The sequence below is a fragment of the Rhinolophus hipposideros genome, assembly GCF_964194185.1.
Source record: "Rhinolophus hipposideros genome assembly, contig: HAP1_SCAFFOLD_545, whole genome shotgun sequence".
NCBI lineage: Eukaryota > Metazoa > Chordata > Mammalia > Chiroptera > Rhinolophidae > Rhinolophus > Rhinolophus hipposideros.
In genome coordinates, this window is record NW_027668969.1 from 1 (window position 1) to 27,078 (window position 27,078).

The 27,078-nt window shown below is 57.6% G+C and overlaps 1 protein-coding gene across 1 annotated transcript; it reads right to left on the reverse strand.

Annotated features, from left to right (window-relative positions):
* Positions 1–5: 5 nt before the first annotated feature.
* On the reverse strand, positions 6–24,766 carry LOC308495727 (SH3 domain and tetratricopeptide repeat-containing protein 1-like; the record flags this gene model as incomplete). The annotated part of the gene is given in 16 exon segments (XM_081080712.1): positions 6–104; positions 772–894; positions 2,137–2,287; positions 3,452–3,632; positions 6,169–7,833; positions 9,858–9,899; positions 10,633–10,766; positions 13,922–14,117; positions 14,907–14,983; positions 15,788–15,998; positions 16,682–16,828; positions 17,621–17,726; positions 19,098–19,225; positions 20,790–20,864; positions 24,557–24,757; positions 24,760–24,766. Coding segments are annotated over 16 exon segments (3,543 nt in total), but the record flags the coding sequence as incomplete, so codon positions are not given.
* Positions 24,767–27,078: the final 2,312 nt, after the last annotated feature.

Sequence of the window (27,078 nt, forward strand, 5' to 3'; positions counted from 1 at the left end):
TCCTGTGGCGTCTCCAGCTCCTCCAGCAGGGCCACCAGCTTGTTGCAGAGTCTCAGCTCCGCCTCCTGGTTCCCTGTGGTCACAGCCAGGGGCAGCGCCCGGTCCTGCCCACACAGGCGGATGGGTCAGGCCTCTCAGAGCCCCAGACACGTGCGGAAGCTTCCTCCCTCCACTAACTCCCCGGGATCTTTACACAGTCCTGTCCCCTGAGAGAAAGGGTAGCTCAGAGAGGTGCTGACACCCCCGGAGCCATTGGGCCCTGAGCCAGTGGGGGTGTCACCTGCAGCCCATCTGTCTACACTGCGTAACTTCAGACCAGCTCCCCCTCTCGGGCAGTGAGGGCCTGATCAGGACGTCTGGTACCCCTCTACGCTTTAAAAATGCCACATTTATCTGAATCCCAGGGGCTGAGCCACACGCGGTGAGCTGGGCAGACAGGAGGGGACAAGCCGCTCTCCCTGGGAGGCACATGCTGACTGGGTCCTGGTCTCAGTGCCCCCACTGACGTGCTGTGTGCCACTCTGAGCCTCAGTTTCCTCGTCTATAAAATGGGGATGAACTAGGACCCTGGGGCTGTTGGTGGTGCCCGAAATGCATGCTTCCAGCCCAAACAATCCTTCCTGTCTCTGTACCTCCAGGCCAAGGTGGGGGTCAAGACCATCCCAGGTGAAGCCACCGGCAAATTAGGCTTGTGCGTGAGGTGGCCCTGCCTCCAGGAGAGAGGCCTCCGCTGGCCACACCTGTGCTGTCCCACCCACTGGGGTCACTCACCCGGTAGAAGGACACAGCTTTCTTCCGCTCCCACGTCCCATTGAAGAAGATGTCTCCGGCGGCCTCGAACAGCCCCAGCCCCAGGTTGGGGTCCCCCGTGTACAGCGCTGCGTTCTGTGCCACCTGTGGGGTGTGGAGATTCTCCTGGGACCTGCAGTATTCTGGCAGGTTGAGGGGGCCTTCCCACCCCGTAGGAAGTTCACAGCCACCTCCCGGCTGCCCTGGAACCCACAAGCAGCCCTGTACATGCTGGACTACACAGACACGAGCATTGGAGGCCACTTCCCTCTCACACACCTCAGGAGTGACTGGTCCTGTGCACTTGGGGCCATTGTCACCCACTTGTGTGAGGGTGATAATTTAATCCCTGTGTCCTACGGGGAGTCCTGTCCAGTTAAAGCCCTGGAGCCGGAGGGTGTGGACTTCTGAGGAGCTTGGGGCAGAGCTGAGAACAAGCCCCTGGATTCCACCGGCCGTGCCCTGACCAGGGCATGCTCTGCTCCAGCCTCACTGGGGCGCCCCCATCCTGCCCCCTTCGCCTCCGCTGATTTTCCTCCATAACCCTTAGTACCACCTGATGGTACATGCTCGCCTGTCTCTCCCACCCGAGGACTAAAGTTGACGGCTTCTCTGCTGCATCTGGGGCCTGGCACAGTGCCCGGCGCATAGTAGGTGCTCAACAAATACCGGGCAGTGAATGAGTGCACTAGCCCCCGCCCACAATCCAGCCACGCCCAGCTGCTTGCAGTCCCGGTACTTGCCACACGCTGGGCACCTCTGGGCCTTGGTACCTGTGAGTCTGCTGCTGGAACACCCTTCCCCGGGAGGCCACTGGCCCCCACTCGCTGCAACTCAAACCAGCCTGTGCGACCCAGAAGGACAGGAGCTCACCCTCCAGCTCCTTTCTGCACCCCCTCGTGTCTGGCCCAGCCCGGGGCCCTGAGTCAGCAATGTTTGAGGAGCCTGTCCCCCCTCAGCCATAACTCCCGCTCTGGGATCCTCAGCCCCTGGCCAAGGGAGGTACACAGCAGGTGCTCAAAAATAAAAAGCTCACTAGGCTCATGAGCCTCCCAATTAGTTCCACATCACGTCATGTTTAAAGGAGACGTGCCATATGCTACTGGGGCGAGGTCTTCTGTGTGTCAGCTGAGTGGGCACACTTATGAAGCACTTGCTGTGTACCAACACGGGGGCGGGGGCTACTGTGAGACGCACGCGCCTCTGGCCCCCGGGGGCTGAGACCATCGTGGAAGATGCTGGCAGCAAGAGTCCAGGGGCAGTGGGCGACGGCACGGGGCAGCTGGCTCGCAGCAGGCGCTCAGCAGTGGTTCAGGAGGGGGAGTGAGCGCACGCGGCCACTCCTACCTGGAGGTGCATGTCCCCCAGCTCCTCCTGCTGGAGGATGTAATAGATCTTCCCGGCCTGCAGCCACGCGAATGCCTCCTTGTCCTTCCTCTGCAGGTCGATGAATAGCCCCAGACTGCGCTTGGTGTAGTCCAGCGCTGACCTGTAGGCCCTGGAATGAGACTCGATGGTCAGAACAAGCACTCTAGGCCAGCCACCCAGCGAGGGAGGGGAGCAGGCTCTTCCCGCGGCCGGTCTGCTGACCACGGACCTGGAACGTCGGGAGCGGGATCAGGTCCTGCCCTTCCCAGGCTGATGGGAGAGCAGGTGGACACAGGCCGCACTGCTCGTAGGGAACAGGTAAGGGGGCCCTTTGGGGGAAGCGGCAGCGTGTGGCCTGGGAGGAGCGCACTATTTGTCTCTGCCCGGCTCCCACACACAGGCACCCACCTCTCTGGGCGCAGCAGGAAGCTCTAGCACCGGGCAGAAATTTAAAGATTATCTAGGCTACAGTGTCTTAGGCTTGAGTGGGCATCAAAATCATTCAGAGGGCTGTCAAAACGCAGGTTGCAGGGCGCGGCTTCCCAAGTTTGTGACTCAGCTTTCTGGGGTGAGGCCTGAGAATGCATTTCCAACATGCTCCCCGGTGAGGTGGGTGCCGCTGGTCCAGGGACCGCACTTTGAGAAGCACCGATGTAGAGCATCAGCCCATTTGTCCTACTGTGAAACTGAGGCGCGAGGGTGGGGGTGGAGGCCGAGACTGGCCCTCCCAAGTCCTTGTGGAAACCTGGCTCCCTCTGCTCTCTCCATGTGTCCCAGAGGCCATGTGATCAGTGAGTGTGTGGACCCTGCAGGCTGCATGGCCCGGGCCGAACATTAACCCATCTGGTCAGGATGCTCAGTGCAGGCTTCTCGGGGGACATGTGACCCTGAAACCCTGCCCTAGGGCACAATCAGCTGTCTCCTGTGTACCAGACTCCTCCAGGCTCAGATGGCTGCTGTCCTTACATCTGAAGACCAGACCCCCTGGCCTGGAGCTGGGCCAATGGGAGCAGACTCAGCGCAGGCAGAGGTCAGCTTACAGAAGTTATCATGGCAGAAAGAACAGCCCGGAAACACAAGCTCTGCCTCCCCTGGGGAGGTGTGCAAGCAGAGACCAAAGGACATGTGTCATAGGACTCAAATGTCATGAGCATTAGCCAGGACGACCCCCTGGCCTGCCAGCTCAGAGCTCGCCTGGTGCTAAGGAAGGAAATGGTCCCCAAGGCGGGGCTGCCCTGAGAGGGTGGCCCTGCATACTTGCCATGCCTTCCCGCCCCACAGAGCCAGCCCTCACCGCTCGGTGCCCAGGGACAGGTAGAGTTGACTGATGGTCTCCAGGAGCTGCCCCTCCAGCACCTTGTCGGCCACCCTCCGGGCCAGCGAGAGCTGGAACTCATGGTAGACGACACACTGGGCCTCATTGGGCTTGACCGTGCTGTAGAAGTCACACAGCTGCTGGACAGCTTGCAGCTGGCCTGGGCAAGGGAGACAAAAAGAAGAAGCCACTGTCATTCATCAGAGCAATGACGACATTTACAAGGCCCCTGCTCAGGTCACACAGTGATGAGCACACCGTCATGGGGCCAGGCAGGACATGTAGGTGCTCGAGAGATGGCACTGACCATTTTTGTAATGCCCCTCAGGCCTGGCGGTCCGGGCCAGGCTCTCACTACACAGGCCACCTTGTTTCCGCTTCACAAATTTCCTCCTGGCCAGGACAGGTGCAGCTTCACAGTGAGCTGACAAAGCAGGGCACTGGCATCCCCATGCTGCAGGTGGGCAAACTGAGTCCAAAGCTGAGTCCAGGCATGCAGTGGAGATGGCATTCACATTTGGCTTCCGGCATTCCGGAACCAGTGCTCCTTCAAGAAGCCAGGCTCCAAACCCTAGCCTTACTTGCCTCTCCTAAAACCAGAGTCTAAGGACAGTTGACAGCTTTCACTATTAAACATGATCTGGCTGTCAACAAGGAAAGAGAAGACTTGCACGATACCATTAACCAACGAGACCGAGTAGACGCCTACAGAACACCCCCCAACAGCACCAGAACACACATTCCTCAGGGCCCATGGAACATTCTGCAGGACAGAACAGAGGCTGGGTCATGAAACAATTCGCAAACGTAAGCGGACTGAAATCACAGAGTCTGTTTTCCAGCTATAGTGGAATGAAATCAGAAATCGACAACACAAGGAAGCTTGCGAAGTTTACAAATATGTGGAAATTAGCAACATCCTCCTAAATAACCAGGGGGCCAAAGAAGAAGTTGCAATGGAAACCAAAAAATATTTTGAGATGAGTGGAAATAAAAGCATGACATGCCAACATGTATGGGATGCGGCAAAAGCAGTGTGTAGAGGGTCTTTATAGCTGTAAATGTCTACATTTAAAAAGAAGAATATTTCAAATAAAAAAACCCTCAAACTCCTACTTCAAAAAGCTAGAAAAAGAGGAGTTAACTGGTCCCAAAGCAAACAAAAGGAAGGAAAAATAAGGTTCGGGCAGTGATGATTAAAAACAGACAATCAAAATAACCAATAGAGAAAAATCAATAAAACCAAATGATTTTTTTCTTTTTTTTTCAGACAAGATTAACAAAACTGACGAATCTTGAGCTAGACTGACCAAGGGAAAAAGAGAGAAGATGCACATATCTAAAATCAGGAGTGAAAGATGGACATTAATCGTAATCGTGGATTCTGATCTTATAGAAGTAAAAGGATTATGACAGAATACTATGAACCACTGTGCACCAACAAATTAGATAACGTAGAGAAAATGGACAAATGCCTAGAAAGACACCAACTACTGAAACAGCCTAAAAAGTGGCCCAGAGCAGGCACTGGGTGACCCTGGGTATCACCCCAGCCTTTTGTCACCTCACTGTTCAGTATGGAATGGGGACAACATGATCCCCTAGGACACCCAGCTTGGCATTCCCAAGTCTGAATCCCTGAGTGTCCTGGGGAGGGGGCCTCACAGGAGGTCTGAGAGAGACCCATGGGGACCACTGATGAGGATTCATTGCCACATTTGCCTGAGGCCACAGGGCAGGTCTGGGGACCCAGCTCTTGGTTCTTCCTGGAGGTCCAGCGGGCCTCCAGCCTTGGTGAGTTTCCTACATCCCTCAGTGGCTCCCCGTGCTCTCGGGACAAATGCCAAACCGTAGCCTGTGTTCCCCAGCACTTGCCTAGGCCCCCAACTGAGGTTTTTACCACCCACCAGCCAACCCACCGGAACTTTGCACCTCCCTGCGCGGCCCAGCTCACTCACCCCAGGGCCTTTGCACAGGCTGCGCCTTCTGCCAGTCCCTCTCCCAGTGCTTGGCTAAACCTCAACCCTCAGGTCCCAGAGTGAACAGACGTCCCTGACCCATAAGTCAGGGCCAGGAGTCGAGCATCACCACCCTGAGCACCCCTTTGCTGGCTCTTGTGACCTGGACATCTGTTCCCTGGAATTGGCAGCCAGCCCCCAGCGAGGACCACTCGAGTCCCATTTGCAGGTAGAGCCCGCATAGAGCTTGCTCACACAACAAGCTGCTATTGAATGAAGCTACCTGCTCCTTGGCCCTGGGGAACCACCCACCACCTGGGGGTCCTCTGGTGAGCAGGGCTGTCGGGGTGCCTGTGGGAGAGCAGCCACTAAGGTACTCCGTGTTCCAGTCTCTGTGGCTCCTTCAGCTCAGCCGCCCCTGCCCGGCCTCGACTACGTCCAGGGTGACCCACCACCTGTTTGCCCATGACCGTGGAGAAGCCCGGGCTACGGGGCTTTCAGTGCTCAAAGCAGGCCATGCCAGGCAGAAGGGATGCGCTGGTCGCCCTGTTTATGTCTGGGCTAGCGTGGGAACACCCTCCAGCACCTGCTGGTTTCCACCACTCAGTGTTGCCACTGTGGAAAAACCACCGCCCACCTGTGCTCACAAACCCCAGGCGTGCCCCGAACAGAGATGAAAACATGTTCTTTCCAGGAAGCCGGTGTGGGGCCGGAGCTGGGCCAGGGCGTGGCACTTACTCTCTAAGTGGTCCGTCTCCACGGCGACCAGAAAGGCCCACTGGTAGTAGCACTTGGCCTGCTGGGTGAGGGCCCTGCGGGTGTATAGGTGACCCAGCTGCAGGAGCACCTGGGTGAAATCCCGGCCGCACTCCCTGCTGGGCAGCCTAGAGAAGAGCTTCACGGCCTCCAGGAGGTAGTGCTGGGCCAGCCCGCTGGCACCTGCCTGCAGGCACAGAGCCCCGAAGTTGGCCCGGACCACCGCCTGGTTCTGGAGCTGGCCCAGGTCCCGGGCCACTCGCAGGGCGCGGTAGTAGCCCTCGGCCGCCTGCCGGGTCCTGCCTGTCCTCTTCAGGGCGATGGCCATCATATTGGCGATCACGCCCTCTTGGTCCACACGAGCCACTGCCGCATCCAGGACAGACTCCAGGACGTCCAGGGCCACCGGGCTCTGCCCATGAAGCACGTGCAACCAGGCCAGGGCCACCAGGTAGTCCACGACCAGGCGGCCCCTGGTCTCAGCACTGGCTTCCACCGCCTGCATCATGAAGGAGATGGCCATGCCGTGCTGCCCGTGGTGGCTGTGCAGCTGGGCCAGGCTGGCACAGAGGGGGCCACGCAGGGCCTGCCCTGTGCCTGGGGCCAGGCGGGCCAGTGCCTGCCTAAGGTAGGGAGCGACCTGGGAGGGGGGGCAGTGGGGCTGAGGGACGTTGCGCAGGACCAGGTCCACGCTCCTGAGCGAGCTGGCCAGCGAGCCCCGGGTCCGCAGCGAGGACACCCTGATGCAGCTCAGTGCCAGGTGGGGCAGGCATTTCCGGCTGTACACGTGTGCCAGCAGCAGGTAGCAGTCTGTGGGCCACAGCGCGTGCGGGGACCCCAAGGCCCTGTGCAGCAGCAACAGCCTCTCCAGGAAGGGCAGTGCCTCCTCGGGCTGCTTGAGGCGGACGTGGTGCTTGGCCAGCAGGAAGCAGGCGCGGGCCTCGGCCTGCGGACTCTGGCCGCCGATGACCCTCCGCAGAGCGAGCCTCAGGAGCTCTGCCTCCCCCTCGGTGCTGCACACTTGGCCGGGCGTCCCCAGGAGCAGGGCGAAGGCTTTGGGCACCACCTGCCCGCACTTCTCCCTGTTCTTCTGCTTCAGGTGGATGGTGGCCAGGTTGGCATACAGGGCCACCACCAGGAAGAGGTCGTCAAAGTGGCCCCTCAGGGCTCCCAGGCCTTCCTCAAAGTACACCCGGGCCTGGGACAGCTTGAGCTTCCGCACGCACAGCCGCCCCAGGACGAAGCAGAGCCTGGCCAGGGCCACAGGAAGGCTAGCCCTCTTGGCCACAGCCCGGGCCTGTGCCAGGCGCCCGGCCAGCTCGTCCTCATCGGCAAAGCCACAGAACACTGTACGCAGCCCCGGCGGGGAGAGGTCGTAGAGGCCACGGAAACAGGCCTTGTACTCGGGAGCGTCCAGGAGCAGCAGCAGTGAGTGCAGGGCCTGGGGGTCAGACCAGTCATCCTCAGCGTCCAGGCAGAAGGAGGACTCCTCGACACCCGGCGAGCTCGCGCCACTGGACGCTGCAGGGAGGCCCCAGGACTCTGGCTCCTCAGGGCAGCTGTGACAGGGCTTGCATTGTTCTAGAACATTCTTCACCTTCTGCAGGGTCTCACGTGGCTCTGAGTGCAGGCCAGGCAAAGGCATGTCTGCAAATCACCAAAACCCCCAGATAGATTAGAGTCTGATCTGAGCCCAGGCCGGGGCAGGTACGTCTCCCCCGAGGCCCAGCGTCCCTGTGGCAGCACTTGGCAGACACTGCCTTCCCCAGGGCCGCCTGAGCGTCCAAGGTTAAGTGGAACGCCCAGCACCCAGAAGACAGTGGGAACTCAGTAATTAGGACCTCGGGGGAACACAGATCCATTCAGCCAAGTAACCAAGAGGCCCTCCTTTACTCATTCTTTTTCGTTTGAACGCAGTTTCAGGAGACGAGTGTCTTAGCTCGTGATCACTCAGAGATCCCTTTCCCTTTAGAAAGCATCCAAGCCACTTACTGGGATGTCCATTCACTGTGATTTTGTCAGCACTTGGGACCTCCGGTCAGGTGTGGGCGTCCTCATGACATGGTCAAGAGCCAGTCAGAAGAAGAGATGAGCATGAGCCCAAAAGCGACCCCCAAAACTGACAACACCAGCCGCAGTGGAGGAAGTGAGGTGTCCACTTGCCCACCTCTAGCACGGAACCATTTCCAACAGGAAACAGTGCGACTGGCTCCCAGACCTCCGGGCTCCACTGCACCTTGGCTGATTTGAGAATATGAAGCCCATGGTTACTAAAGGGAGAAAGAAAGAAAAAAAGAGAAGAAAGAGAGAGAGAGAGAGAGAGAGAGAGAGAGAGAGAGACAGAGAGAGAGACAGAGAGAGAGAGAGAGAGAGAGAGAGAGAGAGAGAGAGAGAGAGAGAGAGAGAGAGAGAGAGAGAGAGAGAGAGAGAGAGAGAAAGAAAGAAAGAAAGAAAGAAAGAAAGAAAGAAAGAAAGAAAGAAAGAAAGAAAGAAAGAAAGAAAGAAAGAAAGAAAGAAAGAAAAAGAAAGAAAGAGAAAGAGAACAGGGAGCTGGGGAGTCTGCAGACATCCCAGAGGCCCACAACTGCCTGCTTATGGACTGTTGGCTTTGGAAAGGCTCAGAACCCAAGGGTTTGTCCAGCGCTTAAGAGCAAACAAGTTCCATTTCCTGTTGGGAAAACATGGGCTTAAAGGGGAATTTATTTGAAAGGAAAAAACCCAGCATCTAAAGACGGTTCTGTTTCAAATTAATATGTAAAAAATGTTCAAAACTAACTGTCTCCTTATAAGTCTGTAAAGTCTAGGAATAAAGAAAAATTAAATCTGGTTTAGTGGCAAGTGTCCGACTTGACGACACGTTAGATTAGCTAAGAAAACGCCATCCTCCAGGCGTGTGCTCCCAGCTGTTATCCAGCACCCCCCACCCCCCACCCTGGTCAGCCTTTGCTCCCAGGGACTGGCAGTGTGACACCCCCCTCTTCGGGGAAGGCAAGCCTACACAGTTCTTCCCGGTCCTCACCCCACAGAGGCTCGGTGGCCCTGGAACAGCCCTGGGGAGCCGGGGGAAGGGGGCTGGCCTCCGCACAGACACCCCAAAGCAACCCTTCTGTGTTGATGCCTAGATAGGTCCCATCCCCAGGAAATCTCACAGGGTACTCAGGCATTCACGTCCCCAGGACCCGCCTGACGCAGACCCTCTGTGGGCGGAGAGACGGAGGAGCAGAGGGGGGGCGGGTATCCCTGGACCAGCCCGGCTGGGAAAGGAGCAGACCCTCAAGGACTTCTCCAAAATAAGGCTCTAAATTCAGCGCCCTTTTTACCCCTCAAAGCAGAGCACAGGGTGAATTTCAGCTGCCCTAGGTTATGTGAGAGGAACCGAGGGCCAGGCATGTGCTGGGGCAATGGAGGAAGTGCCCAGCTTCACTGGGGACAGAGCAGGGCGTCTGGCATGATCACTGGGGACCTGTTGCCGCAGGGGAGGGGAGCTTCACCTCCATCGCTCCAGCCTCCCCTCCAGGCCAGGACACCCACCCACCAGCACTCCCCCACGGAGGAGTGGGGTCTGCGCCCAGCACCCATGGGTGGCCAGCTCTGTGGCCTCCGCCCGGCATCACCCCCCAAAGCCCAGCTCCATGACCACAGAAGTCCTGTGCTGTGTGGGAAGAACCCACCTTTTTCTTCCTGCGGTTCAATCTCAGCTTCTTCTAGTCTGTCTGAAAAGGGAGAGAAGAGAAGCATCAGTCTGCGGCCAGCGCCCTCTGGGCCATGTCCGGCGACAGTACCCTAACATTCCTGACTCCAGTGCCCGTTAGGGGTAGTGGGGAGTGGGGGTGCGGTCTGAGAAGCCTCATCTTCCAGGGTTTTCCACACCCCCACCCCTGCAGGGCTCCATCCTCGCACGAGAAACGGGAGAAAGGCGAGAGGCCGTGGCTTCTGCTGCCGCCCCTCTGGAAATGAGGGCAGCTTCCCAGTGAAGGGAACCCTTGACTCCATCGGCTCTCCCAGGGAGCAGGGCAGCAGACCTGGTAGGACTCCTGATCCTCTGTGCACTCCTCCCCCTCATTCCCGAAGTCCCAGTGTCCAGCTCCTTAAAATGGGCTGACACCAACAGCTCGCTGAGGGGCCACAGAAATCAAATGAGAAAAAGAGCTGTCAAAAGACATGAAAAGTATAAAGTGCCGCCGACTGGGATAACAGAGCTCCTGGGAAGTTACGCGGCATCAGACAAAAGGGCCCCTTGGGAGGAATAAGACGTCCCCAGGTGGCTTCCTAAGAAAGAGAAGAAAACCATCTCTTTTGGTCATGGGTTAGGACACACGACACACTTCCTTCAATGACGCCTGGCACTGCAGCCTCAGAGAAATGCCTTCCAAGTACAGGAGCGGAGAGGTGAAATGGGAACAGCGTTGTCTCAGGAGGACCCGCCCCAGCAACACCCACACCCACCCAAGCTGTACACCGTGTAGATGTCTGCGCCGGATGTCCTTCTCAGTAACTGCCTGGCGTCCTCCTCAGAAAAGCACCCTTCCTTGCTGAAGAAAGATCTTTCTTCCTCATTAAGAAATATCACATTTTCCAACCTGGAGAAAATCAAGTGCTTCATTGAATATCACGTGGTTCCAAAGTAAACATCGCACAGTCAGACCACTTTCTACTCCCTCACTTGACAGGCAGTCCCTGCGCACCTACTGTGTGCCCAGCAGTGAAGACACCGATAACAAATAAAAGCAAAATAGACCCTGCCTTCAAGGGTGCCTTGTCTGGTCAGAAGCAGACGCCCAGGAGCAGAAAAGGCTGTAGCAGATGCAGCAGGCCACGGCAGCCTGGAAAGAGGAGCTCCTGGGCAGCCTTCAAAGCCCCACCTCAAATGTCCCTTCCCCTGTGAGGCCGGTCGTGACAGCTGCAGGCAGAATTGATCCCTCCACACAATAAGCTCCTGAGATTTCTTGTACGAGCTCCTTGCTCCCACAGTGCCCAGCACAAACACTGTCAAGTCAGGGAGACGAAAACAGGAGGGAGGGAGGGAGGGAGGGAGGGACGGAGGAAGGGAGGGAGGGAGGGAGGGAGGGAAGAAAGAGGCCATTTTGCTTATAGGACTAAATTACCACCATACTATGAAACTTTGAAATGTAGTGTGAAACTTGGAGCTGTTTTGAGATGTTAAAGAAAAACTTAGAGTAGCTTGTGGGACATTCAACCAAACAACATGCCTGTATTCTTCAAAAATGTCACTGCCATAAAAGATGGGAAAGACTGAGGAAATGTTTCAGATGAAGGAGAGAAGACTAAAGAGACAGGACAACTGATAACTTGTGGTCTGAAATCTTCTTTGGCTATAGAGGGCAGTAATAGGAAAACTGGCAAAATCTGAATAAGTTCTGTGGATATTACAGAATTGTATCAGTGTCAATTTCCTGATATTGACAATTGTACTGTGGTTAGTAAGCAGTACTGGTTTGGGGAAACACTGCCTTATTTACCAGTAAAGTAAAAACACTGCCTTATTTACATCGTGTTTGCAACATAGTCTCAGAAAGCTTAGAAAAAACTAGAAGTAAAACAGAAAAAAGGAGAAAGCAGATGTCCTAACAAGGGAGCATTTGGGCAATCTGGGTGAGGGGTGTGCAGGAAATTTATGCTCTTGTTGCAGCTTTTCTCTAAGTATGAAATTATGTCAGAATAAATTAGAAGGAAAAAAAAATAGCTACCAGGCTGTTCATTAAACAAAGAATAAAAAGCCAGGGTCTGGAAGAGGAAAGATGTTCAGGAAATGTTTGTTGAATGAATGAGGGAAGTCATTAGGGCTTCTCCTGCTTTAAACAGGACCAATGGCCCCTGGCCCCATCACTCTTCCAGGTTAAGAGAGAGGAATAGACTAGCTCAGCCCCCTGACTCTTCCAGCTCAGGCCCTTGGTAAGTTCAGGACCTATTTAAGTCACATGGCCCCTTGCCATCTGTGGAGAAATTGTGGTCTCCCCGAAGACAGTGTTAGGATCCAGACCACGGGCCCCAAATTGTGTTCCCCAGAACGCCAGCTGATAGAGCTGTGTGAGAAAAGGGTTGAGGAGGTCAAATCAGCGTGACAAACATATCTCGACAGGAAGAAAACAAGTTTAAGACTTCTCAGTGCCTTCCTTGTGCCGGGAGCCCCGCAGGCTGCCCACCAGGGCACAGGGAGGGCACGTCCCCACTCGTGTGAGCATGTCGAGGTTTGTAACGGAGTGCCGGGAGGGAACACATTTTGGGAAACGCATGTATAGCAGCCACGCTTATCATCCAGGCCCAACCAGCTTAAACTGCTGCTGCCAAATAAGTGACAGAGGCACCAAAGCAGCCAGACACTTACATCAGGGAACAAGGACTGGCAGGACCTGTCACAACACCAAAGTGGCCTCTGGGCTCTGGTCTGGGAGGTAGTGGTCTGTCGTAGCGCCAGACCAGAATGAGATGGGATGTCGGGGGGGAGGGGAGGCGGGGGGCCCTGAGGACAAGCATCTCGTCTGGGAGAGGGGAGGCCTGGTGATGGGGACAAGCCCAGAGCCCAGGGCCCAGTAAAGGGTCCTTTCCACACCACACTGTCTGGCCTCTTTAACCAAAGTCTTAAAAATGAAAGGTCAACTCAAGGGGAAGAGAATTCCACCATGGGGTGGACGTGGCTGTGTCACTCACCACTCCCCTAGAACCCCCGCCCCCCGCTGCTCAGGCCTGGGCAGTGGGGACACACAGGTGACCAGGCAGTCCTCCCTCAGGATTCCTGGGGGGGGGGGCAGGGGCAGACACATCAACCACGGGGCATGGGGGGCTCACACAGGGAGAGGAGCTCGGCCAGGATGAGCACCCTCAGGGATGAGCCACCGGAGAGGGGCCTTAGGGACCAGTGAGAGCCCCCAGGAAATTGTGAGGTCAGGATGGACGGAGCGACACCCAGGATCGTTCTAGAAGGGATAAGCCAACAGCATAGATGGACTCAGTGTGAGCTGATGGCTAATGGTGGCATTTGAAACGGGGGGTCACTAGAGCCTCAGCCATGGGGGGGCCTTGAAGGCCAGGCCCAAAAGCTTCGAATGGTTTCATGAAGGGCAGTGGCATGGTGCACGGAATGGGATAGAGTCCCCAAAAGTCCATGTCCTCGGAAAGTAACCTTTGGAAAGAGGGTCTTTTCAGATATAATCAAGTTAAGAGTTCTGAGATGGGGCGATCATTGTGGATTATTCATGTAGTGGGGTCCTTAGACAGAGGAGAAGAAAGCCATGTGAAAATGGAGGCAGACAGGAGGCGTGTGGCCACGAGGAACGCCTGGAGCCCCCAGAAGCCACAAGAGGCCAGAGGCTCCTCCCCGGGGCTTCCAGAGGAGCCGGCTCTGCTGACACCTGGAGCTGTGAGAAGCCCCTGGTTTGAGGGGCTCTGCTCCCCCAGCCCCAGAACGCCAGTGCACACAGATAACTGTGCACTTCAGAGAATGACCCCGGCAGCACTCGGAGGAATGACAGGAGGGGCCCAGATAGGAAGTCGACCTTGGGCCCTGGGGACCAGGGGATGGCAGCCTGAGCTAGGTCCAGGCCTGGGGACAGAGCTGGGAGCAGACTCCGCAATGACCAGCAGGGGTGGGACAGGGCTGGCGGTGCTGTGCAGGACAAAGTCCAGGTTTGTCACCTGGGAAGCAGGTGACAGCAGCAGGGTCCCACGGGGGTGGCGGAGGGGTGGGCTCAGGGAGGGGTGACACCTAAGCACTCACTCAGACGCGTGGCCCTGCACGCTGACGAGAGTCGTCTGCACAAACCCGACCTGGCCCGAGGCCACGTGCCGGCCCAGGAACCAGGGCAGGCCGGGTACCTGGGCCCCGATTATCTCGATGAGGTCGCCGCTTTGGAAGGTCAGCTCTTCGGGCCCGGAGCCCTGGTAGTCTGCCACTGCCGAAGCCAGGCCCACAGCTATGGGACGGAGGGCACACGGTCAGTGCTGGGGGCGGGGCCGAGGGGACAGACGCCATCCTCAGCAGGCACACGAGGTCCCGCTGTGGAATCATCTAACACCTGTCAGGGATTGCAGTGAAGCTCAGTCACTGCACATGAGGGGCTGGACATTCATGCGGTCCTCAGGGGGTGCTTTATCCCCACGCTGAGGGTGAGAAACTGAGGCCCAGAGACCTCAATTATCTTGGCCCAAGGCTGTTGGCCTCCAAGGGCTCTTTCCTCCGTCCCACCCCAACGAGGCCAGGCCAGGGACCCTGCAGGGTGTGTGCTGCTGTAAACATGAGTCGCTCCGATCCCTCCTCCCCTGGGGCCTCATGTCCATGTAACAAGGACACAAGGCCACCCCAATACTAGCCAGTCTGGGGAAGAGCAAACAGCACTCGACAGGGAGCCCTTCACAGGGCCATTTCAGCCACAGCCTGGCCCAACCCAGCCCAGCGCCTCCCGAGTGTTTAATGTGGTTCCAGAAAGAGAGGACAGACTGAGAGTGCTGGCGGAATGGTCTGTGGAAGCTACACTTCAGAGGCCGTAACCAGGACCCGGCCCCGGCCTTGCTGTGCTGTGTGTTTGCACCAGCCAACAGACCTCTCTGAGAACAGTCATCACCCTGTGACCTAGAGAGGATTCTAGCTACATCTGGGGGCTTGGGGAGGAGTCAGGGCTAGCGCAGAAGCTTACAGAACACTGGCGCCCGCCCCTCCTCACCCACCTCTTTCCCCAGGGAAAAAAGCCAATGGAAACATTTACCCATCAGCTGGATATCCGGCGTCCTAGGTCTATCTGTAGAGTCATCGAAGGGGTCCCAGGGAGCCCTAAGGGCCCATCTGGAGTGGGGAGAGGGAGGTCTTTGCTGCAGGATTTCAGATTTGGGGCAGACTGTGTAGAGTCTGGATGAGTCAGCAGCCCTCAGTGACACACGTGGATCCCACCACACACACACACACACACACACACACCTGTCCAGGTGTGGGGCCTCAGGCCCAGGCGTGGCACTGCCTCCAGGTAGCCCCATGCCCCCCAGCCCAGCCGCCGCCTGCCCTTTCTCATGCTCATGTTCCTGGGGAGAGAAGCTGAGCCATAGCCTGTTATTTCAAGGACACTGAACATCTGGAGATCCAGTTTCTCTCTTTGTCTTGGCTGCCAGGAAGCTCCAAGCCAAGCTTGTGCCTCACATTCAGCAAGTAAGCAGGAGCTTACATGTTACCCGTCCTGGTTTCCCCCAGGCTCTCTGCCTTGGTCAATATTCATTCAGATTCCCCTGTGCTTCCCTACTACAGGCTCCCTCAAAAGGTCCTCATGAGCTGGGGTATGAAGCAAGAGCTCCATGCAGCACATGTGGGGGCCCTTACACCCCAGCACAGCCCTGCTGGGAAATGGCAGTGTCCTGTCACACAGGTGGCAGCCCTGAGGCCCAGCTGCTGGACTGGCTTGCCAAGGTCACACGTGGGAAGCAGCAGGAAGGATCGTGGCTGGGTCTGCCTGGCTCACACTGTTTTTAGTCTCCCCACCCCCAGCACACACACACACACACACCCACCCCTGCCTATGGACAGCCCAGGGCCCAGGGCCCAGAGGCATTTCCGAGAGGCCTGATGGCAGGAAGCAGTGAAACAAAGGCCGGTACCTACTGATGAAATGGAATCAAAGTTTCTGGAGTGGCTACCGCTGCTACCTCCTTGGATGATGTGTTGAGGTGGTGGGCCGAAAAGTCCACTGCTGGGGTCGCCTCTCCCCGGGGACCCCCTGAAGCCCGCCTCAGGGGCTGGGGGCCCCTCTCTGCACCCCAGGGAACAGTTGTTGCTCGCACATGGTGGTCAGCACACAGCACAAAGAAAGGCCCTTCAAAGTGACAAAGGGTGGTCATTCACGGTGGCTGGACACAGGGGGGCCCACCCTTCCCCTCCAGGATACATGTGTGAAGGCAGACCTATAGGAGCCCCCCAGCCCCCAGCTCTACATCCACTGAAACCCAGACATCAGAGGTGTCCGGACTTGGGCTGGGGTCCCAGCTTTGCCCAGGCTTGCCCTGGGAGCCTGGCTCGGACAGACTTTTGGGGCCTCAGTTTCCCGTTCTGTACGGAGGGGCCAGACGTGTCATCCCAAGGGCCCTTCCTGCTTGGACCACCATTGGTGAGTCTGACCACAACTAGCCACCTCTCTTCCTCTCTGTGGCCAGGGTAGGACAGGCAGCTTCATGTTCCGTTAGCTGCAGATTTGGAGACTCATTGTGAGGCCACCACGGCCTTCAAAGCAACAGCTGAGTCAGGAACACAGGGTGGTGGGTGGCACTTGCAAAACTCCTTTTCTATTCTTTCTGTGGGAGCTGACCATGGCCTTACAAAGAAGTGACGGAGCCTGGGCCCACCACTGTCAGCGTCACCTGCATGCCCCTCCCTGCCTGAAGCCCCCTCTGGTCTCCACGTGCATGCCCGAGCCTCCAGAGCTCTCCCGCTGGCTGTGGCCCGGGCGTCCCCACACAGCATGGAGCTGGCCCATGTCACCATCACCCGCGTAGCAGTCACCTTCCTGGATGAGGAGGCTCTCGTGTGTCAGCCTCAAGGCCTCCTCATCCACGTGGACTTGGATGGCTGTCTCCTCATCCTCATCCGGCGAGAGCAGCCAGAAAGCCTGGTCCACAAGCAGGTTTTCCAGACAATGATGAGTGAAGCCTGGGGAGCCAGACAGACCCTGGTCACCAGGGGCCCCAGAAGAGGGCAGGGAAGCCCTCATGGCCCCAGGGTGGCCAAGCCCTGCACTGACTAAACCCAAGGAGACACCCCGCCCTGCCTTTGGGGACCGTATCCTGGGCGGGCCACCAGTCTGACTGTCTGAGCTGCAAGTGGGCCAGCTGTGACCGCGCACAACTTATTTGACTTCCCTGTGCCTCGGGAAGGTTGGACGAGGACAATTTACTTCCTCTAGGACCCTCAGTCTTCTCATCTATGAGATGGGACGAGAGCGTCCAACACTATCACATATACTGGTTGTGGGAGTGACACAGGCCCTTCTCAAGGCTTGCAAGAAATCGTCATTTTCCAACATCCTCAGCCCTCATACCAGGGGTGGGGGAGCAAGTTTCCCCAGGAGACGCAGTCAGACCCTGCAAATGCCTCCCCAAAAAAAGGGGAATGTTCTAGAAAGAAAGCACTGGGGTTGAGGTTGAAATAACAGTTTCCTAGTCTGTGTTCGGTCAGTCTGAGCTTAGCTTCCCTCCATCCTGGTCCAGCAAAGTTAGGCGGCGCAGCATTGGAACAAATTTGGAAACTCAGCCAACTCACACGGGCAGCACAGACGGTGTGTGTCTGCAGCTCCACCCACCACAGCGTCCTCCGAGGGACAGGTGAGAGGCCGTCATGAACTAGCCTACTCTAAAGCCCGATTTATAACATAAATGCTTGGTGTGTGACAAGTGTCCTGCTAGAGGAGTCCTCGTAACCGGTTCTGGCAGGGCACAGCTTTACCAAGAGCGTGGTAGGTGGAAAACTTCCAGATTTCTTCGAAAGTCTTAAAGGTCACCACAATCCGATCCTGGTCACTGTGGATAGACAGCAGCCTGGCCGATAACTCCTTACGGGGAAGAAGCAGAAATCAGAAACCATCCCAGGCGCTTGAGGTATCTGACCATCAGGGCACAGAGCCACACCACAGGAGCATTCTGCAGAAGTGACCCTGCAGGGGCGCAAGCACACTGCGGACTCCTTGGCGGCCCGGGCTTTCCTCTGCTGCTCTCTCAAGCCAGCTGTGGCTCCCCAGTGCCTGTGCCACAGCCTGCTCCTCCCCAGCGCCTGTGGGACCTTCACGCTCTGGACATACACCCTCAGCAACTCCCTCCACGGCTGCTCCACCAGCCTCCATCCCTCCCCACCAGCCAGCGACACTCGACACTAGGTTCTCTCCTGTTCAGGCCGCGCTCTCAGCCCTGCTCAGCCCAGACTGGCCACTCCAGCCTCACCTGCAGCATTTCCAGTTCTAATCCCCCCATTCCCTCTCTGACCTCCATCCCATGAACACTCCACTCCTGGCGGGGGTGATGGGGCGTTAAAGCAACACCAGCTAACACAGACAGTTACAACTATACTTACAACTTATGAAGTGTGTGTGTGTGTGTGTGTGTGTGTTTCAGGGAAGGGGTCGTATTCGTCTCCATTTGATGGCCCCTCCACATGGCACAGCCGGGAGTCAGCCCGGAGTCTGCAGGTTTAACCACTGCCCTCTCCCCTGGTGTCATAAGGGGCAGCCCCACTGCTGAGCCCCTGGGGTGCTATTCTGTCTGCAGAACCCGCACATCAGCTCCCTGGGCAACAAGTCTAAGCACCCCTCCATGTGTGGCTGAGGAAGCCGGGTTCACAGAGGCTAAGGGTATCGGCCAAGGTCAGGCTAGGCTGCCTGCAAGGTCAGACGGTGGCCGCCCAGCCCTAAACCCCAGGACCTCTGCAGCCTGGCCCAGGCCCCTCCCCCCATCCTCCTGCCACACCGCTGTTGTGCCCCATTGTGCGGAGGTCAACAGGGCGCTGCCCCACCAAAATCAAAGAATAAGATTGACTCCCACCAGCCCTTTTTATACCCAATCAAAGAAACTTTAGAAATCCTAGCAGGGTGAAGGATGCAGGGCGAACGGGACGGGCAGGCACTGGGGACGTGGCAGCCCCCGCTGCTGGGCCTGCAGGAAATGATGTGATGGGTGGTCCCTGAGGCCAGACAGCCAGGAGAGCAGACAGGACAGGACAGCGCCACCACGAGGTGAGGTCAGGGATAGCCTCCCCTTCTCATGGCCTTGGCTGCTGGGAGGCCTGGACTTCTGGACCCTCGTCTCCTGGGGCCACCAGCTCTGCACCGGGCAGTCCTCCTCTGTCCTGTTCTCAGTCACGGACTCCTGCACCTGCGCGCACCCAGGTTCCTTCCACACAGGCCCTCAGCCCCCGGAGGAGCCAGACTCACCCCCAGAGCGCGGGCCACCTCCCAGCTGTCGTTCTCCAGCAGGCGGAGCCGGTCCCGCAGCGCCTGCTGCAGGTCGGGGTCTGGCAGCTTGCTCTTCCTCCGCATGGCCAGCAGCTGCAAGGTCAGGTCTGGAGGGCAGAGCAAGGTCGGGCAGTGGGCCTGGTCCAGGACAGGAGTCCTGAGCCCCAGCTCACCCAGTCATGGGAGCCGGGGTCAATCCCCACATCAGGCACCGACGCACACCTCACTCAGCTGCTGTCCCCCTGAGCCCCACTTTCTTTGGTTGTAAATGAATTGCAAGCTGCCTACATCCCACAGAGTGATGGGAAGAAGTAGACTCCTGTGACAGCCCCAGGACAGGACGGCACTGACTGACCTTCCAGCACATGTCCTGAGTCACCAAGACGTCCAGCCCCGACCTCTCCCACCACCCCCACTCCAGCCAGGGGCACCTGACTTCCGGCAGACACTCCCACAACCCTCAATCCCACCCCAAAACCGGCTCCTCTCCCTGCCTTTGCCATCTCCAAAAGGGCGCCAGCCCAGCCCTGCTCAGGCCCCCACACGTCCCTCCATCACACACATGGTTCCATGGGAACCTCACTGGTTCCCCCTGCAACACCAGGCCTGGCGGGCTGCCCTTAGATTCAAATCCCAGCTCCCATGCCACCCCCACCCCAACCCCACCCCCTTAAAAGGCCACAGCAACACAAAAATCCCCTGAAAAGGAGCTGTTCCAAGGGAGATGGGTGGTGTGGAGGAACAGAAAGGGAAGGAGGTGGAAAGGGAGAGCGAGATTCCCCCGCCCTGTGCATATGCATTGCTGCATTGTGCCTGCCTTAGAATTTTCTAGCAGGGGACCCTGGAGCAAACAAAACCCATGCCCTCCTGTGAGGCAGGGCCAGCGGCAGAGCTTCTGGAGACTTGTGGATCTGGGATCAGGCCTAGCCTTTCACAGCCAGTTCTACTATGTCACCCCTCCTGCTGATGTAAGAGGGTGGGGTTGCATTTTCAAACCCAAAGTCATCTGCCCTGTTGCTTCACTTGTCCTGATCCTAGCTGACCACAGGCGGCACCGAGCACCGGACAGGAAAGTCGGAGGACAGGCAGACATTGGGGGAAAGGTGAAACGCAAGCAACACTGAGGTCTCTGTGCCCCCCACTGCTGGGGGTCAGGAGTGGGATCTCCAGCGTAAGGCGCTTCTTACTACCCCCAAGCCCAGTGCCACCCTCACTGCCCAGGGTTGCCCACCATCCATGCTCTGCAGAAATCTGCCCACATCCTCAGAGTCCCCTCCCCAGAAACTGGCCCTTGGAGGCCTCTTCTGTGGGCCCTTCCCCTCCCTCTGCACTCCCCACTCCACAGAGGGCTCTTTGATCTAATTCTTATCACATCCTTCTTGTGACCCCTCCCTTTCCCTTGCATGTGGCCTCTTGGGCCACGTCCAACTTTCTGAGCAGATGCAAACACAGAGTCCAGAGAAGTCCTTTGCAAATGCAGGTGAACCCAGCCTTCCGCCTACCCCCTTCCGGAAATGCAGAGTCCTGGGCCCTACCCCAGACTGGAAGAATCAGAACCTGGGTGTCTGCATTTAACAAATCCCTTCCCAACTCCCATGGAGGGAAGGGGGGGCACCCAGGGATCCCACATTCATGTCCCCAGTCCAGAAAACCCTGCCCGAGGATGCCTACCTGTGGGGTACGCACCCATCTGGCCGGGAGGGGTTCCAGAGTCCCGCCGAGATGTGCCAGGGGGCAGAGCAGCACCTGTAACAGAGCAGGTCTGTGTGCTTATGATGACAATAGGCAGCCCGCAGCCACACAGGTACCAACCCCCAGATGTTTCTGGAACAAAAGAGGTGTGTCCACATCCCCGCAAGCCACCGTGCACACACGACCTCCCATTCCTCCAGTGTCACAAAAGCCCAGCGAGGATGGAAGGTGTCTGAGTTTTCTTTTGTGCTGTAATACACTACCCCAACCTTAGTGGCTTCTGAAAACAACACAGTATATTATTTTGCTGTTCTGGAGTTTGAAAAGGGTCTCACTGGCTAAAATCAAGGTGTCGGCAGGGCTGGTTCCTTCTAGAGGCTCCAGGAAAGACTCGATTCCCTTGCCTTTCCATCTTCCGCAGCACCTGCATTCCTTGGCTGATGGCCCTACCTCCATTCTGAAAGCTGGATGCCCAGCATCTTTGATTTCCCTCTGACTCTGATCCCAGGGTAATCTCCCCATATCAAGATCCATAACTTAATCCCATCTGCAAAGTCTTTGCCACAGGAGGTAATGTATGTGTGCACGGGTTCTGGGGATTAGGATGTGAATATCTTTGGAGGCCATGATTCTTCAGACCACAGAGGGGAGGTGACAGCCAGAAGGAACTCAGGGTCTGGAGAAGACAGAGCTGCGTCCTGATCTGGCTACACTAGTCACTTGCTGAGGACACCACTTGCTTTGTGAGGCTGGTGGGGTGCAGCGCACAGCCTGGCAAGGATTAGTGACATACCCCCAAGTTCAGGGTCAGAGGACGGGTTCTTGAACACTGAGAGGCCGCTCAGTCCTCCGCTTTCACCCCTCTCCCCCACAGCTTCCAACCTGCAGGCCAGCTCCCAGTTTGCATCTAAACCAGGGCACCTCATCTCTGCCCTGCTCAGTCTGTAAAATGGGATGATCAATCAGGGCCTTGGGGCCAAGGGGAGTCTGATTGGGAAATGCCTATGGTTCCGGCAGAGGGTATGAACTTAAGGACAGTGGGTCTCCGTCACCTCGAGACGTCCTGCTCAGAGGCATGAGCACAGTACTACCACATTGGCATTGGACCTGGCAACACGACGGTGCTCATGTCTGCTCTCCTCCCAGCAGCGTCTGCCAACCACCGATGGTATACCAGCCCCACGCCGGCTCATTGCCTGAGTGGTCAGAGCCCATATCCACGCCTCGCTTTCTCTATGTCCCCAGGCCAGTCCTAGAGCCAGGCATTCAGCAAGGACTCAGAAATGCCTGTCCAATCCCAAAAAGCATATGGCGCCCAGATCTTGGCTCTAAGCACCATCCTCCAATTCAGAAGCCTGGGCTCCTTGGAGAAATGGCCAAGTTTGGGGACTGGGATAAGTGCCAGATGAGCATCTTGTGGTCCCAGACAGCCCGACGTGCTCACAGAATGATGGGGACACGTCAAAAGACCAAAGCTGGGCCAATCTGAACACAAAATAATTAATGATGTCAACTAATACAATCCAGAGAGTAAACTACAGATGGATGAGCCCACAGTAAAATCAATAAATGACTAATGGGGGAGGGGAGGGGACTGCTCTTCCTTACAGTAGAAAGCCAGGTGATAAATGTAGAGGAACAAAGCGTAAGAATGTCACTTAGCAACCATCATAATTATTGTTTCCATCAAAAACCAGGCATAGATGATAAAGTACTGCTTTATGAGCTTGAAAAGGAACAAGAGATTCACATCGTCTCAAAACATCTTCTCACAGGTTACGTACCAACGACAAAGGGAAGAATTACCGGCTTACGGGAGGGTGGGGGGGAAGGCTGTCACACACCCCTTAACCAGGCGATCAAAATGAACGTCATCAGTATGGAGACAAATTGCTATCGCGGCCTCCAGCTGTGCTGTGCTGATAGGAACACGGCCCCTCTGGGTATTTTGCGCCCCAAACACCTGACTGTAAAGCTGAAGAACCACTGGCTGTGCCTGCAGTGAGGGACAGTCTACAGACTACCTGGCCTGTATTCTTCAAAATAGCAGCCCCCAGGTTGCCACAGGGACGTGGCAATGGAGTGCAGCGCAAGGCCCAGGGTTCTCCCTGCTGTGAAGGACGCTACTGGGACAGATGACAAGATCTGAATGAGGTCTTCAATTATCATTTCGACCAGGAACGTGATGTTGGGACCCCATGTCCTGGCCTTAGGAAATATACACGCCGAAGTATTTGGGGACCAAGGGGCATCGTGTTGGCAATTTACTCTGAAACAGTTCAAAAAAGAATACATATCGGTAAGAAAGGGAAAGTGAAGTGGAGTAAAATGTGAACATCTGAGGAGTCTGGGTAAATGGGAATTATGCGCATGATTTCTTGTAAGCCGTCAGTGGAAAGGAAGCCCGCAGGTGAAGGAGCCTGGGAGGGGACTGTCACTGAGGGGCTTCACGCCTCACAGCCGGGCAACCTCCTGAGGAAGAATGTGGTCACTGACTGCTGGCAGGGCTCACAGATACATCCCGAGGCTGGTGTGTGTCGAGTGTGGCTTGTGGTGTGGAGGAAACACCTGGCAGCAAGGGCAGAGTGCTTCCTGTTTGGCCTCAGTGCCAGATCTCACCCGTCCTCTGCTCTGAGGCTCACGGCCCCTCCCTGGCTGGGCTGTCCGCGGAGGCAGGGCAGGCCCCCACATGGGAGGCAGGGCCCAGCTCCTTCTTCCCTACCCGCACGCTCCTGAGGGAGTTGGGCCCCATGCTACTGGTGGGCTCCCAGGCCCAGTTCCCCCAACAGCTCCCCGATTCCTGGCCAGGCGGGTGTCGGACAGGACGGGTTCCTTGGTGGGTCAGCACGTAGGAGGGTCACGCTGGCCCTTCCCATCTCTGCGCACACCTGGAAGGACCACAGTAACAGCGGTATAAATGTACCTCCAATTGCCAGGTTTCCACGGTGTCCGTCTCTGGCCAGGCACCGTGTGTTCGGTTCTGTTTCCACTCTCCCAAAGCATCAATCGTTTACTGACCATTACTGTGCATCCGGCATCTACCACGTACAACCCTAGAGCCCCAACAGGCAGCTAGGACAGCATGACAATGGGGGTGCCTGGGGAGGGGCCCGGGCACACCTCAGTTTTGCCCCCTCTCCTTCCCTCTTCTCTTCCAGGACCTGAGGGGGTTGGGAGAGGGGTCCTGGAGATCACTGGGGCACCCCTCAGGTTTCCTAGTGGGGAAACAGAGTCCTAAGTCAAAGAGTGGCCCAGCAGCAATGAGGATTCGAGCCCGGTCCTTGGGCAGCCAGCCCACCTGGCCTCCCCATCACAGCGCCTGCCGTGGGGTACACAGGACACCGCCCACGTCACACCCGCTCCTCCTCCTCCATCCAGGAAGTAGCCCTGCCCTAGTCCTGGCCTGGCCACTGGTCCCTTTCCCTACGTGGGCCTTAGTTAGCCTCCTGGGGGAACGAGGGACTCCCCGTCCTGAGTAATTTATGTCTTGAGGACACACAGGGCTGTGGGAACGCAAAGGTCTGTAAAAGAGCCGTAAGTGGAGGTGTCTGGGCAGCTGTTCTAGGACTTCCAAGCCCCTTCCCCTTTCTCCAGCCGTTCTTGTCATCACTGACACGCCCCTGGAAAACGCGAGTTGGCTTGCCAGTGACTCACTGGGAGGGGATTATCTCTCAGTCGACACCCCGGCAGTGCAGACACCGCTCTGGCCATGTGGACCACTGGCCGGCCTCCAACGCTGCACTCACCGCCTCTGTCAGAAGCCCCGGCCTCCTGCGGTCCTGCTCCCTCCCAGCCGACTGAAGACCTCACTCTCTGGACCTCCTCGCCGCCACTGCCACCAGAGGGCCCTTTGTGGACCATCCTCATCGAGGCCGGGACCTCAGCGGCCACCTCCGCTGGGTCCTCCATGACGAGCAGTGGCCTCAGCGCCGAGGGCTGAGCATGCGGGCTGGCCTCTGTAGAGAGAGGGCAGGGTGGTGGTCAACAGTGAAGACAGGCCCCCAGGTCCCGCGCGGTGCTCCCGCCAGAGTTGGGGTCAAGAGGAGAGAACCCCTCCACTGTACTTGGAGGACGCCTCATATCCTTCATCGCCTGCTCGCCGGTCACCTCCTCTCGGACCAGCTCGAGTCTCCCTGAAACAAGCTGTCGGAGCCACGTGCCAACGTTCGCATGGTGATTGGGCTCACGCCTGCCTAGCCTGGCAGGGTAGACATCCTGGAGGGAGGGTGGGGTTACCCCACAGCCCTGCCGTGGAACCACTGCTCAGAAGTGACTGTGATAAGCGAGCAGCAAGGACCGTGTGGGACAGGAGCAGAGATGGCCTTGTCACACGCCGTGGCACCGTGCGCTGGGGATGAGCCCACCCACATCCCGCCAGCGAGGGCTGAAGCAAGGAACTTGGAGACAGCTCATCTCTGGGGAGACAACTATTTAGTTCCATGTCACACAGGCCTCAGCCGACCTGGGGTTCCAGCCTGGGATGATTCCCAAGAGGTTCTGCTGCTCCGTATAACATCCTCATGGCCTGAACTGGCTCCATGGGCTCATTTCTCCCACTGGGAGAGGCCTGGGCTCCGGCAGGGTCCCTGGAACGCCGTCCTGTCTTTCAGGAAATGGGCCAGGTCCCAGGAGGGAAGGAAGCCGGTGGCTGAGGGCAGGGAAGAGGAAGTGGCCGAGGGAGGCAGGAGGGCGCCTTCTCCTCACCCCAGGGGTGCCCTCGGGCCCTCAAGAGCAGGCAACCATGCCTCAGTCCTCCCCAGGGTCAGAGACGAGAGGGCCGTCACGGGGAGATGGGGGCGGCCTGGGCCAGGGCTAAGGAGCACGGGGCAGACGCCCAGCTGCTACGGCCTCCAGGACCAGGGTTGGACACAACGCCCTCCGCCTGCATTGTCGGGACCGGGTGCATGCAGCTCCAAGCCTGCCCGCCCTCCCCTCTGCTCTTGCTGCCGAGCCCACAAGGCATCTCATCATAGCACTTGGGCCCCTTGACCCACTCGGCTCCTGTTTGTGGGAGTCCATCGTCCTGATCTGTGTCCCCACCTCGTCCCTGCCCCCCTGAGGTGGATGGAGCAGGTGCTCTCACAGCCGGGCATCTGGCACAATGGTGGCACATCTGGGGTGCGGGACTCTCCACCTGCCACCCCAGGGCAGGACCGGCCCATCAGCTTGGGCACTGGGGCCGCCATGGACCAGCACCTCGCCAGAGCTCAGGGACTGGGGCCTGAGGAAAGGACAGGCTCCCTGGGCTCAGGGAACCCCCACCCCTGCTCCGTGAGGGACCTGCCAAGCAGGAAGGATTGCAGGGACAATTATAAGCGTGGGGTTCCTAGTCACAGCCCAGTGATGAGGAAGTGGGTACAATCTCCACGGGAGAGTTCCCTGCTTTCTGGTTCCTAAAATGGCCTCGCTCAGCCTAGCTCAGCCTCGCGGGCGCCGCTCCCACTGCAGGAGGGGCTGTCCTGACCACAGCCCTGCGGGGTCCGGTGCTCCCAGAGGCAGCAGGGTCACCATGAGCCACCCTTCAGAGACTCTTCTACCTCTGGCCTTTATCCTCTTTGCTCAGCTCATGGTGGGGACAAACTCAGGAGGGGCCTCTGCAGCCCCAGTCTCCAAGGAGGGGAGTCTGGCGCCAGAACACGGGGCCTGGAGTCAGTGGGCACGGTGACCGCTCTACGCCTCAGTTTACTTACAGGAGAATGGGGATGAAAACACCCACCTGACAGGAGCTTGCTGGATACGTACGTGGATGGTGCTACTGGGTTACAGTTGGCATTTGATAAATGGAGGATCGATAGGAGGAGAAGATGGTACCAATTCAGCCCTAAACGGGTTGGGGGTGGTTCTAGCCGGAACTTTCACTGGGCTCATGCTGAACAAATGCTTGGAGGGCCAATGCAGACCTCGTCTGCCTCACCAAGAAGCACCTCTCAAGGGTTGTCTGGTCATCCCCTGTACTGGGGTGAATAGTGTCCCCCCAAATTCATGTCCACCCTGAACCTCAGAGGGTGACCTCCCAGGAAATAGGGTCTTAGGAGGGGAAGACGAGGGCACGCTGGTTAGCGGGCCCTGGACCCAGTGACCCGCATCCTTATAGGAAGAGGAGGGTACACAAACACTGGGAGGGGCCACGTGACCCAGGACAGACTGGAGTGACCCAGGACAGACTGGAGTGACTCGGCCACAAGCCCAGGACCGCCTGGGGCCACCAGGAGCAGGAAGAGGCAGGAAGGCGCCTCCGGAGCAATGGAGGGAGGTGGCCCTGCTGACA